Raw genomic sequence first — 13961 nt, 5'->3', positions numbered from 1 at the left:
GAATTTTAAAAGTTTCAATTCAAATCGTGCTCTTTAAGGACACATCTTATTTGATAATGTTGCTGAATATAAGAATTTTTTCACTAGATTTGATAGCCCTCGAGACTTGTGATACTTTTACCTAATAGTCATGTGACCGATAATGCCCATGGGCTTCTTGTTAATTTTGCGATTTAGACGCAGAAGGAACGTACTTGTGACTAAACATTAATAAGACAAATATATACAACGAGTATTGATTATTTATTCATCTGATTCGGAGCATACAGATACAATGTCGTGCAGCTCCCTTACGATTGAGGAAAACGTTGGCCGGTTTTCCGGTTTCATTTTCCAACACGACTTCATAAGTTCATAAAACCTACAAGTACAAGCAAGCATTTCCAATGCAGAATTACTCCAGATGACATAACACTCATCAAAATTGTGTAAACCTGGCTAAGATAGATTATATTTTTGTACAAATTCAAGTGGTGTTATTTTGTTTTTAGTTTTCGTATATATGTCAGAGATAGAGAGAGAGACTAGTGAAGAAGTTTGAATACCTTTCGCTCAGTCTAAAGGGATCATGCATGTAAATTTCACAAATTGAAGGAGACTGTTTACCTGCTATCCGCGTATTTTGGTTTCATCAATCGATAGCCATCGTTCAGGAGGTCGATTATCTCCCTGTTATTGTAGTTTATGTAAGGAAGATCACCTGAGAACAATACCGTTGATACGTTACATTTAAATAATCAGAGCAAAGAAAAAAGAGAAGGAACAATAATATTGATATGTTAGGGATTTGATTTTGTATTATAGTATAAACATTGAATTGTGTATCATAACATAGAGAGTTGATTGTTTATTATAACATAGGGATTGGATTATGTATTATAACATAGAGATTGGATTGTGTATTATAACATAGAGATTGGATTGTGTATTATAACATAGAGATTGGATTGTGTATTATAACACAGAGATTGGATTATGTATTATAACACAGAGATTGGATTGTGTATTATAACATAGAGATTGGATTGTGTATTATAACATAGAGATTGGATTGTGTATTATAACACAGAGATTGGATTGTGTATTATAACATAGAGATTGGATTGTGTATTATAACATAGAGATTGGATTGTGTATTATAACACAGAGATTGGATTATGTATTATAACACAGAGATTGGATTGTGTATTATAACATAGAGATTGGATTGTGTATTATAACACAGAGATTGGATTGTGTATTATAACACAGAGATTGGATTGTGTATTATAACATAGAGATTGGATTGTGTATTATAACATAGAGATTGGATTGTGTATTATAACACAGAGATTGGATTATGTATTATAACATAGGGATTGGATTATGTATTATAATAGTGTAAAACAAAATAACGTATGTAGTTAAGGGTAACATTGATTTTACCCCTCGAAAACTATTGAAAAGTTATCAGAATTTTCTGCAGAGAAAGTTATTACGAATTTGTTCACGTTTTAAATAACAAAAAAAGATACATGGTACAAGTCAATAAATGTGATATTTTTTAATTTTCAGACATCACATATTATCAGGTCTGAGTAGGGTTATCACCCTCGGACGCACAGGCGCCCTCAGGTGATAACCCTACTAAGACCTGATAATTTGTGATGTCTCCCTGCTAAACAGTCCATAATTGTATATTATAACATAGAGATTGGATTGTGTATTATGCGAATTGGTGTAGAGTTGTATTAACTGGAGCGCTTCGGGGACGGAAATATGAACATGTGTTTTTCCTAATCCACAATTTTTTTATACACCCCTCCAACATTATTAAGTTTACTAAGTTAATGAATACAGTATGTTATTTTTTTTAAATCATTGGCAAAGTTTGTTAAGAAACTTTTTAGTGCTGCTTACTCTTCCTGGACTAATGTACTTATACCTAACTATATTTTTATTCATTTTTCAATACATACTTGTATATTATGTGACCCTTACCTGTAACCTTAGTTTATAGATGTGTTTGTATCTCGTGTGCCAGTTTTTAGTGATTAAATTGAGATTGAAAATTGTTTACAAAAACAACTAACAGACGTACCTACTGAAAAGATTTCCCACAACGTGACTCCATAAGACCACACATCACTCTCCGTTGAATACGTATTCAACTCTACAAGACTCTCGGGGGCGAACCACTGAATTGGCATCCGTTCCTATTAAAACAGCGAATATAATTAGAATTTTTCTTTCACATTTTACATTTACGTACTTCTGGATGTAACTGTTTAAAGATATATTTATACTTAGATATTTTATTGAAAGTAGACATTAACGGCAAACTAACAACTCAACTGTATGACAAACGGGATGATTTCAGCTTCTCCATCGTCAACTTCCCACATTTATGTAGCAATATTCCATTATCACCTGCATATGGTGTTTATATATCTCAACTGATTCGATATGCAAGAGCTTGTTCTGGGTATAGTCAGTTTTTAAATCGAGGTAAGCTACTGACAAACAAGTTGATGGTACAAGGATTTCAACAGTCTCGATTGAAGTCGGCATTTCGCAAATTCTATGGTCGTTATAACGATCTAGTTCGTCAATACAACATCGCATTGGGTCAAATGCTGTCTGACGTGTTTCATACCGATTGTTAAGCCGTTCTTGGCACACTGATTTTGACTGCGGATAACTCCGTTTACCTGATCAGGATATGGGGCTCAGGGCGGGTGTGACCGGTCAACAGGGGATGCTTACTCCTCCTAGGCACCTAATTCCACCTCTGGTGTGTCCAGGGGCCGTGTTTGCCCAACTATCTATTTTGTATTGCTTGTAGGAGTTATGAGATTGATCACTGTTCGTTATCTTCACCTTGCATTAAAAAGTACAATTATTCAACCAACTAAATCTGAATCATCTGAATTCTTGCTTAGTTTTGAAAGGTCATATATATCACATACTTTGGAAATCGGCCCTCTGTCATTGATGGATATGTCTTTCTATTTTTTATTTTTTTTTTACTTATCTGCATATTTGTGAATCAAACAAATCTTGATTATGATTGGATGGCGTGTGTCTGAATTCAACATATAATTCCATCATATATTCCATTCTTGAAATGATAAACCAGTGATTATGAGGACATATAGTGTTTTCAAAGTGGCAAACTGAATCATTGAAAAAGCATGCGTCAAAATGTATCTATGTATTAAAATCTTATTTTCAAAAACAATAATACATGTACCCTCTCAAAAGGATGGGAACATTTATCTTTATGTCGTGGTCCGAAACATCCAACCTTCGCCTCTAACTTATCATTCAGCAGAACATTTCTAGCAGCTAGTCGTTTGTGAATAATCTGCAACACAACAACATGATTTTCTTATTATTCGATATACATGTATGTATATTGGTATTTTCTAAAACACTTTCCTCAGACAAAGCACTGTTTGGTATCTATGAAGGAAAATAAGTCATGAATTGCGTGTCACTTAAATTGCATGAAATGTGAAGGTCGAAGACAGAAACATCCTTTTATTTTATCCCAATGTGCAGTCTTCATTCAGTGTTTGAAAGATTGTAAATTAACATGATACATGAGTAACACCTGCCTTCTGTTCAGATAGATACATCATTCCCTGTCCTATATCAAGCGCAAACTTCTTTATCTGCATTAAAGTATCGTCATCAACTTGCGTTCGGAAGTCCTCTAACCATTCCCGGACTGTGTGTTCCAAGCAAAGTTCGAAAATCATAATCGGGCCGTCTGAAATTTTAAATCGACATATATCGGTATCTTCAAGATACAATTAAATCAAGTGGGAGGGAAACCCAGAAAATGTAAAATTTCACGTACATGTATCATCGTGTCGTATTGCTCCGATAAATTTTACAACATTTGGATGGGCCAATTTCTTGGTGGAAAAGAACTGTATTTTAGCGTTCATCAGTCGATAGTCCTCCTTCGTAAAGCCATCTAAAATATATGGAAAATGGTTTACAATTTCGTTCATGAACATGGTGTCATCTCTATGAGTGAAATATTGCAGAGAGCCACGTTAAACAACATATAATCAATCAATCCACCGTAGACACAAAATCTCGTGGTTTTACTGAATATTACAACGTTTTTGGCATATACCGGTTTTTCATTTTATATACGATATTTAAATCGTTGAATTACTTGATTGCTATTTAAATCGTTGCATTACTTCATTGCTATTTAAATCGTTGAATTACTTGATTGCTATTTAAATCGTTGAATTACTTCATTGCTATTTAAATCGTTGAATTACTTGATTGCTATTTAAATCAATGAATTTCTTGATTGCTATTAAAATCGTTGAATTACTTGATTGCTGTTTAAATCGTTGATTTTTTTTATTGCTATTTAAATCGTTGAATTACTTGATTGCTATTTAAATCGTTGAATTACTTGATTGCGTGGTTTTGCTCAACCAGAAAAACAACATAAGTTGATGTACACCGAATAATGAGGCAGCCCCAAAAATGTGTTGTCTCAAACATGAACATTATCTACATATCAAATGCATATCTTTACCGTTAATCGAAGTTTCCATGAACGGAAACAGAGCTATAACACAGAAATGGTCGCTAATAGATTGCTGCATTCTTGAATGCTTCCTATATATACTAATCCCTGTAGATACATGCAAATAAATTTAAAGTTACATTACTCTGAAGCATTTTTGCCGCTACATTCTGTATTGTTCCTTTTGTCTTCAGTGTGGCTTCAAACACCCTCACGGTTTTTCCTATTTTTAGCAGTGTGTCCATCTTGACGTAATTTATCGATATTTCACTTTCTACTAATCGTCTGATGAAAGTCACATTATCCAGGCCGTGTTTTTCTTGTAATCCCCACTGCAAAAGTTATTCAAAATTAGTTATCCAAGTGTTTGTTGTATATTTCTCGAGAGGGGGAGGGGGGGGGTAATGGTTTTATTTTATTTTAGAAATGTTTTATAAATATAGGAATAATGTCCCCGTGTTCACAATAAAATGAATACCTTCACTTGCATACAAGACAATTCACTTCACAGTGAAACTTTTATCTCATTGTGTTTTTATGGAACACACTTTCTACTATAATGTAACACAACACGACATCCGGTCACCTGGTAAAAACAGTGTCACTCCTTTCACAACCAGAAGACCCGTCAAACCTAAGACGCTTAGCATACATGTACATGTAGGTAATGGCCGATCCTTCGCGTAGCGCCCGACGAAAATCACTGGTCTTTTGGACATGACGTTTAAAACGGTATTGAAACGAAAAAAGAATTATCAATGCAACGGACATACATAGGATAGAGTTTGTGGCACTTCACTTAAACACTGATGGCGTCTCTGCATGACAAACAAACCATAATGTCTCCACCGCTCATGTAGGAAAAAGACATTCATTATTACATGTACGTAATAAGGTATAGGTGTACTAGAAAATTAACATTGATGGTTTTCCGTGATGTTCCGTTAGTACATGATGCAGATTTATGTGCCTGTAAGAATTAAACAAAGGTTGAATCATGCATATCAATTTTCCCTGTTTCACCTCATAACTACAAAGTCTGAAAAAAATCACACTGTGTGTCGGTTTCCTACCGTTAAGGCCGAGTGGTTAGAGCATCGCGCTCAAAATCACAAGGCCTCTCACCTCTGGTCGGCGCGGGTTCGAATTCCGCTCGCGCCGGTAAGTGAGAAAGTTTCCAAGTTTATTTTTGGAAGGTCGGTGGTCTCTTCCCAGGTACATAATTGTATCTCGATTCTCTCTTCCACCAATAAAAACTGGACGCCACGATATATCTGGGGGAAAAAAATATTGAGTGTGGCGGAAAATAGCAAAACAACATACCGTTATTTGCTTCCTATTCCAGATCGCATTTTGTTTCCATTTGAAGGCAAAGTTTTTGGTGTTGAAAGGCGACAAATGATGTTTCGTCTGCTTCCGTATTCTCCATTTGCGATACTTCTTGCACACCAGTACCCCCGGGAAGAAAAGTATCAAACATACAACTGTAAATGAAATAGTATGCCAAAGTATTAAATGGACTGATCCCCCCCCCCCCTCAACTTTCGTTTTTCAAATCAAATGATCAAAATATATAGTCTAATAAATATAAATATCCCTCCCTACTCAATGGCCATAAGCGCCGAGCATAGGCCTAAATTTTGCAGCCCTTCACCGGCAGTGGTGACGTCTCCATATGAGTGAAATATTCTCGAGAGGGACGTAAAACAACATTCAATCAATCATATAGAGAGTTTACCATTTGTTGTGTAAACAAAGACTGAGATGTGTTATTGTTTACGAAGTTTTCAAATAAATGGATGTCGACCCAATTTTATATTCTGTATATAACATTTCAATCATACTTCAGATAAAATGTGTCATTTAAAAGTTAAAATTGTAAATATACAAAATTAAGATGCTTAGAATTTTAAAAAATTCACATTTCACTGGTTTGTTTGTATACAAAGAAAGACTCGAGTCATGTAACACGAAGTTAAGGCTAAACATTACTCCTATCCTCGCATTTAGACTACATATGCCAGAAGTGGTGTTCATCAAATGTGGATTCTAAAAAATTCCAAAGAACTTTTAGTAAACTTGAAATCGCACAACTTTTCTGAAATCAATAACATCAAAACCTGACTTTTCAACACTATACACGACCATTTCTCACGATAAATTAAAGACTAGACTTTTTAACATCATAGACAGTTGCTTCGTCAACAAAAATGGAAAAAGAAAATATTCTTATCTAGTGATCAGTCATCCAAAAACTTACTTTGTTAAACACCACTCTGATTCCATGTACAAGTACTCTGAACTTGAAATTAAAAATATGCTAGAGTTTCTCATTGACAACATCTTCGTGGTTTTTGATGATCAGGTCTTCCAACAGTCTGTTGGAATTCCCATGGGCACGAATTGTGCTCCTATGTTAGCTGACCTGTTTCTATATTCATATCAAGCAGAATTTATTCAAAAACTTCTACGTGAGAAGAAAAAATCTCTTGATGTGGCCTTCAATTTGACATTTCGATATATCGATGCTGTTTTGTCTATTAACAATAATAACTTTCAATCATTCATTCGATTCGATATAGCCAAGTGAGCTCGAAATAAAAGACACCACAGAGTCATCCACTTCTGCTTCATACTTAGATATTTTATTGAAAGTAGACATTAACGGCAAACTGACAACTCAACTATATGATAAACGGGATGATTTCAGCTTCTCCGTCGTCAACTTTCCATATTTATGTAACAATATACCATTATCACCTCCATATGGTGTATATATCTCGCAACTGATTCGATACGCAAGAGCTTGTTCTGCGTATAGTCAGTTTTTGAATCGAGGCAAGCTACTGAGAAACAAGTTGATGATACAGGGATTTCAACAGTCTCGATTGAAGTCAGCATTTCGCAAACTCTGTGGTCGTTATAACGATCTAGTTCGTCAATACAACCTATCATTGAGTCAAATGCTGTCTGACGTGTTTCATACCGATTGTTGGGCCGTTCTTGGTACACTGATTTTGACTACGGATAACTCCGTTTACCTGATCAGGATATAGGGCTCACGGCAGGTGTGACCGGTCGACAGGGGATACTTACTCCTCCTAGGCACCTGATCCCACCTTTGGTGTGTCCAGGGGTCCATGTTTGCCCAACTATCTATATTGTATTGCTTATAGGAGTTATGAGATTGATCACTGTTCGTTATCTTCAACTTGCATTGATCACTGTACGTTATCTACACCTTTCATTTAGATGGTCCAAATTTTAGTTGTCAACATTAGATGAGTTATATATTTTAAAATATCGACAACAAATTTTTTCTTCTTCAAAAAACGTGAAGCAGTCCCACAAAGCGAAATGAAATATGTCGCTCTGTTGAATACTTAGTAACCATGTAAACATTTCCTAGAAAATAAGCTACTTATATATGTTTTATATTACATGTGGTATATTGATGAGGAAACACTGACATAATGACTAAATCTGTTTACTGCCAACATGCGTATGATAGACTGAAATTTCAATGAGCGCGATTAGCTGACATGTTTTTATATTTTTACGAGGCAGATTTTATTTAAGAGCTTCTACATATCAGAAGAAAAAATCTCTTGATATGACTTTAAACCCGACATTCAGATATACATGAATACATGATCTAATTTACCAATTTGTCAAATGTCGAATGATGTTTTATACCAAATGTTAGCCGTTCTTTACACAATGAATTTGACTACGGATAACTATGTTTACTTGATCAAGATATAGGGCTCACAATGTGTGCGACCGGTCGACAGGGAATACTTACTCCTCGTAGTCAACTGATCCCGCCTCTGGTATATCCATGGGTCCGTGTTTAACCTACTCTAAATTTTGTATCCTTTATAGGAATTATGAGATTGACCACTTTCGTTCTCATCGTCATACATATTGTATTATATGTAGAAGTAACATTTGATATGTAGAATAATATAACTTGCTAAAGACTAAACATGCGAAGTTATGGATACTCCAGACATTATTTTATATCCAGACTAGATACATGAACATTGTATTAAAATCAATGTTTTATTCTTAGACTCAATTTATAACTGACAGTTTTACATTTACGTGAACATTTCACCAATTCTTATTAATATTTTTGATATGTAAACTACTAGCTAGCTATGTATCTATCTATATATATATATATATAGGTACATGCACATACTTACATATAGCGATACCCAATTGTTCTGTCGGAGTTATTTCACCATCCTGACCTGAAGATCACATGACAAGTATAAGGACAACACGAGGATATAAATCCACCAGTGATATAATTAAATTTTATTATCAACTTGTTTTTTAAATTGAGATATTCAGATATACTTCTTTATGTCAAGATAAAAATCTTACTTATTATTTGGGAATAAATCATAGATGTGTTCGACGTCATAGCTTTCCGTGGGTTCCTTTTCTATCCGACTAAAAAGAGAAAGCATACAAGCGCCTGAAATATTCTGTAAACAACAGTTTGATGTAATATTCTTTAAGTATATACATGTATTAATGTTACTGTACCAGGTACCCGTTACATGTGTAAAATCACTATTAAAGTTATTCAGGAATTGCACAACGATCATATTTCATATCAAATAAAAAAGGTTCGGTTTTGTAGTGATGGTATTAATTTCAAGGGTTCATCACTATAATCCATCATGTAGTAAATTACGAAATTTTGATTACTGTTTGATTTATTTTACCTTGAATATTAGAATATTGAAGTTCATAGGAAGAACGTGTTTTATCAAAATATTTTGAAAGAAAATAATATTTGCATGCAAATCTCTTGGTATTAAGTTACATAAACGTTTTCTTTTCAAAAATATTAAATAAAATTCATCATTAACCGCTGATTATTATTTTTATGCCCCGAAGATCGGGGGGGGGGGGGGTATTGTTTTCGTCTTGTCTGTCATTCTGTCTGAAACTTTAACCTTGCTAATACCTTTTGAACAGTAAGTGATAGAGCTTTTATATTTCACATGAGTATTCCTTGTGACAAGACCTGTCCGTGGGTACCAACATTTTTGACCCTGTGACCTTAGAGTTTGACCTACTTTTTGAAAATTTTAACCTTGCTTATAACATTTGAACAGTAAGTGGTAGAGCTTTGATATTTCACGTGAGTGTTCCTTGTGACAAGACCTGTCCGTGGGTACCAACATTTTTGACCCTGTGACCTTAGAGTTTGACCTACTTTTTGAAAATTTTAACCTTGCTTATAACATTTGAACAGTAAGTGGTAGAGCTTTGATATTTCACGTGAGTGTTCCTTGTGACAAGACCTTTCCGTTGGTACTAAACCTTTAGACCTTGACATTTGACCTACTTTTAATTTTTTTTTTATATTGGTCATAACTTCTAAATGGTAATTATTAGAGCGTTCATATTGTACATGAGCATTTCTTGTGACAAGATCTTTCTAATGGTACCAAGATATTTGTCCTTGTGACCTTGGCCATCTTCGGAATTGGCCATTATCGGGGGCATTTGTGTTTCACAAACACATCTTGTTTTTTTATTATTAAAATTAGATTGTTCTTATTCTAACCATTTATCAGCCATGTGAATTTCATGTATTTCAGTTTCGTCACTATTTAACAATAAACATTTATCTTGATTTTTATCAGCATGTGAATTTCATCTACTTCAGTTTCTTCATTATTTAAGAATAAGCATTTACCGGGTATCTTGATTCTTTTGTTGCAATGTACTAGCAAATGCAAGCTACACGTGTATCACTGTGTTGAATGATGCCTGGCATCGTTTGTACCAATTATTAGGCAGTTCGTTGCATACTGATTTTGACTCCGTTTATACCTGATTAAGATAGAGGGTTTACGGCGGGTGTGACTGGTAAACAGGGGATGCTTACTCCTCCTAGGCACCTGATCCCACCTCTGGTGTGTCCAGGGGTCCGTGTTTGCCCAACTATCTATTTTGTATTGCTTGTAGGAGTTATGATATTGATCACTGTTCGTTATCTTCACCTTGCGTCTAACAGTATAGCTAATAGTTCATCAAAAGACAACATGAGTCTAAATTTTATTTCGAACAAAAGTAAAGAACAGAAAACTCTGGATTTTACATCTGAAACCAATGAGTGTTATAACGAACCATTTACTTATGATGAGTTATTGAAATCTCTAGAAAAGTATCATGATAGATCTGTAGGCCCGGATCAGATCCATTATCAAATCATAAAACATCTTCCTAAACTTACCAAAGAATGTATTCTGCAAATCTTTAACATGAGCTGGGAAAGTGGTAATCTTAAAAGATCTTCATAATATAGGCCTTAAAGGGCATTTACCAAACTTCATCAAGGACTTTTTAAGTGATAGACATTTCAATGTTTGCCTAGGATCTCCATTTTCAGACAATTTAGAACAAGAAATGGGCGTGCCACAAGGAACTATTTTATTTCATTGTTATTTCGGATTTTAAACATTTCGGTTGAGCATCACTGAAGAGACATTATTTGTCGAAATGCGCATCTGGTACATCAAAATCGGTACCGTATAAGTTTTACATTATGACCCCTGGGTCGAGGCCTCTGCTGGTGGACTGTTAGTCCCCGAGGGTCTCTAAAGCCCAGTATCTAAGTATTTTGTTACTAGCTTGAAAATACGGATGTATGTTTAATTGCTGTTATGAAATTTAGAAACTCATTTCAAAATTAAGGATTATCTCCCTCACGCATAGCTCTTATCCTTAAGGTAGTACTCTACATCGTCATAATGGCTGACTTCCTGTAAAAACATGGATGAAAAATCGATATCAGCAATATTTGACTTTTCCTTTTCAATTTCAATACCTAGCCAAGTATCTCAGTAGGTTTGAATACCGAATGCTGAACTGTAGGTCGCAGGTTCGAGTCCAGCAGGGGTTTTAATTTTTTTACCAGATTACTTTCTACTAAAACTGTATTTTTTGACAAAATTAAGTAAATTTGAAAATTTTTAACTTCTAAATATTGTTGTACATATCCTCTACTTTTCATCCACATCAAATTTCTCTGGTGTAGCATACCTCCTTAAGCGAATTTGACTCCACTTTTTTGGCACACTGTTTTTCCCTATAATAGCTCTAAAACTTCATTGTTATTTCGGATTTCAAACATTTCGGTTGAGCATCACTGAAGAGACATTATTTGTCGAAATGCGCATCTGGTGCATCAAAATTGGTACCGTATAAGTTTTACATATCTAGTTGATGTTCTTAAAAACGACGTCCATGGAAGTTTATATGTCGATGACTGTTCTGTTATAAATCTAAAAACATGAACTCCATTGTGTGAAAACTACAGTTATGTCTAAACAAAATCCAAAATTGGGCTGATGTAAATGGTTTTAAATTTGCCAAAACTAAAACTGCATGCGTGCATTTCTGTTCTAGGCGGAAACACCACGAGGATCCGCAATTGCAATTAGATGATACTCCAATTAAAGTTGTAAAAGAGTTAAAGTTTTTAGGTGTCATTTTTTTATAATAAACTTTCTTTTATTCCTCATATACATGTAGCAATGCTCAAAGAGAAATGTACAAAAGATCTTGATATAATAAGAATAATAATAAATTCTTTTATTTAGACAGGATAGCACAACTAGTACAAATGACTAGTTTACATTGTGGTCCTGATAATAATTAAAGTTGTTGCAAACACAAAATGGGGAGCAGATAAAAATACTCTTCTACATCTGTATCGCTCTCTAATCCGGTCTAAACTAGACTACGGCTGTATAGTATATGGTGCTACATGAACATCCTATATCAAAGCCCTCGATGCAATTCACCATCAAGGACGTCGACTGTGCACGGGAGCTTTCCGAACCTCTCCTGTAGATAGTTTATATGTTGAGGCCAACGCACCACCTCTCGATCTACGTAGAATAAAACTTACTTTACAATACATTGTTAAATTAAAAGCTAACTGTGACAATCCTGCATTTAACTGCGTTTTCCATCCGCAGTTTGAACATTTATACGACAAAAACAAGAAGTGTATACAATCAATCGGTCTACGAGTTAAAAAACATATACATGATTCTAACTTACCTTTGGACATCGTAAAACCCTCATTCTGAAATACCACCATGGAAACTACTAAAACCCAAAGTAGACACATCACTTTCTGAGTATAAAAAATCTGAAACAAATTCCGCCATTTTCAAGCAACAATTATCCGAAATAAAACAATCCAAACATACTACAATTGCTATTTATACAGATGACTCAAAAGACCAAAATAAAGTCGCTGCTTCTGCAGTAATCACAAACGACGTTTTCTCTACACGACTTCCGAATGAAACAACAATTTACACCGCCGATGCAAAGGCTATTCAGCTTGCGTTTGAATACATAAAAACTTCTAATGACAAACATTTTATTATATTCTCAGAGTGCCTATCATGTCTTCAGTCAATAAACAACATGAATATTGATCATCCATATATTTTAGATATCTTAAATTGGTACTATCTTTTAACTAAACAAGGTAAAAAAAAAGTTGAGTTCTGCTGGGTCCCAAAAAAATCACATTGGTATCCATGGCAACACCAAAGCAGACAAAGCAGCAAAAAATGGACTTCAAGATGATATTGTACACCTCAAAATTCCCTACACTGATTTTAAATATTTCATAAAACTACATGTATATGTAAATTCTCTTTGGCAAATCTATTGGGATTTCTGTGACACAAGTAAACTTTATTCTATTCAAAACAAAGTAAACAAATCGTGTAACATCGTAATGAAACGCCTAGACGAAGTACAATTATTTCGAGAATACGCATTAGACATTCAAAATTGACACATCCTTACCTACTAAACAGAGAACCTCAGCCTAAGAGCATATCTGGTGACTGTCCATTAACTTTACATAACATTCTTTTAGCATGTAGTGATTTTACGCCATACGAAATATACTTTTCAATAGTGTGCAATCAATGAAAGAACTTTTTACAAATATCGACAATCATTATATTATATAATATTTACAAGAATGCGACTTTTACAGAAAAATTTGAAAACTTTTATATACAACTGTTTATATACACAATTTAAAAAAAACAACCCTGTTTATGTATTTTTAATTTTTATGTCCGTCGGATGGGACGGTAAAGAGTGTCCCGTTTCAAGGATCACCACCCTCTTGGCACGCAAAATATCGTTTCCCTGATGTTCGAAAAAGAGTAGGCTCACTGGGGGCCGTCGGGAAAACTGAAACACTAACAACTAAACATGATTCAAATAGTTAACCGCCGTAAAATGGCTGAAATATTGCCAAAACGGCGTAAAACCATAATTAATCAATCAACTAAAGTTGAAAAATATCAATCATATATTGTTTTTAATTATATTAGAAAGGAAGAAGATG

General features: G+C 34.5%; 1 protein-coding gene across 1 annotated transcript in view; it reads right to left on the bottom strand.

Moving 5' to 3' along the window:
- Positions 1-228: 228 nt before the first annotated feature.
- LOC125666850 (tyrosine-protein kinase ITK/TSK-like) overlaps positions 229-13961 on the bottom strand; it is a 46452-nt gene continuing 32719 nt past the window's right edge. Inside the window, exons 2-11 of the mRNA XM_048900176.2 lie at positions 8936-9004; positions 8752-8799; positions 5864-6024; positions 4686-4872; positions 3845-3964; positions 3600-3754; positions 3233-3346; positions 2081-2195; positions 607-700; positions 229-361 (exon numbers count right to left, since the gene is read on the bottom strand). Of these exons, the coding sequence (XP_048756133.2) occupies positions 244-361; positions 607-700; positions 2081-2195; positions 3233-3346; positions 3600-3754; positions 3845-3964; positions 4686-4872; positions 5864-6024; positions 8752-8799; positions 8936-8975 (1152 nt within the window). The 5' untranslated portion in view covers positions 8976-9004 and the 3' untranslated portion in view covers positions 229-243. The remainder of the gene's footprint in view (positions 362-606; positions 701-2080; positions 2196-3232; positions 3347-3599; positions 3755-3844; positions 3965-4685; positions 4873-5863; positions 6025-8751; positions 8800-8935; positions 9005-13961) is intronic.

Source organism: Ostrea edulis, chromosome 10, assembly GCF_947568905.1.
Source record: "Ostrea edulis chromosome 10, xbOstEdul1.1, whole genome shotgun sequence".
Classification (NCBI taxonomy): Eukaryota; Metazoa; Mollusca; class Bivalvia; order Ostreida; family Ostreidae; genus Ostrea; species Ostrea edulis.
The sequence above is the reverse complement of the archived record's forward strand: the minus strand, read 5'-3'. Positions and strand labels throughout refer to the sequence as shown.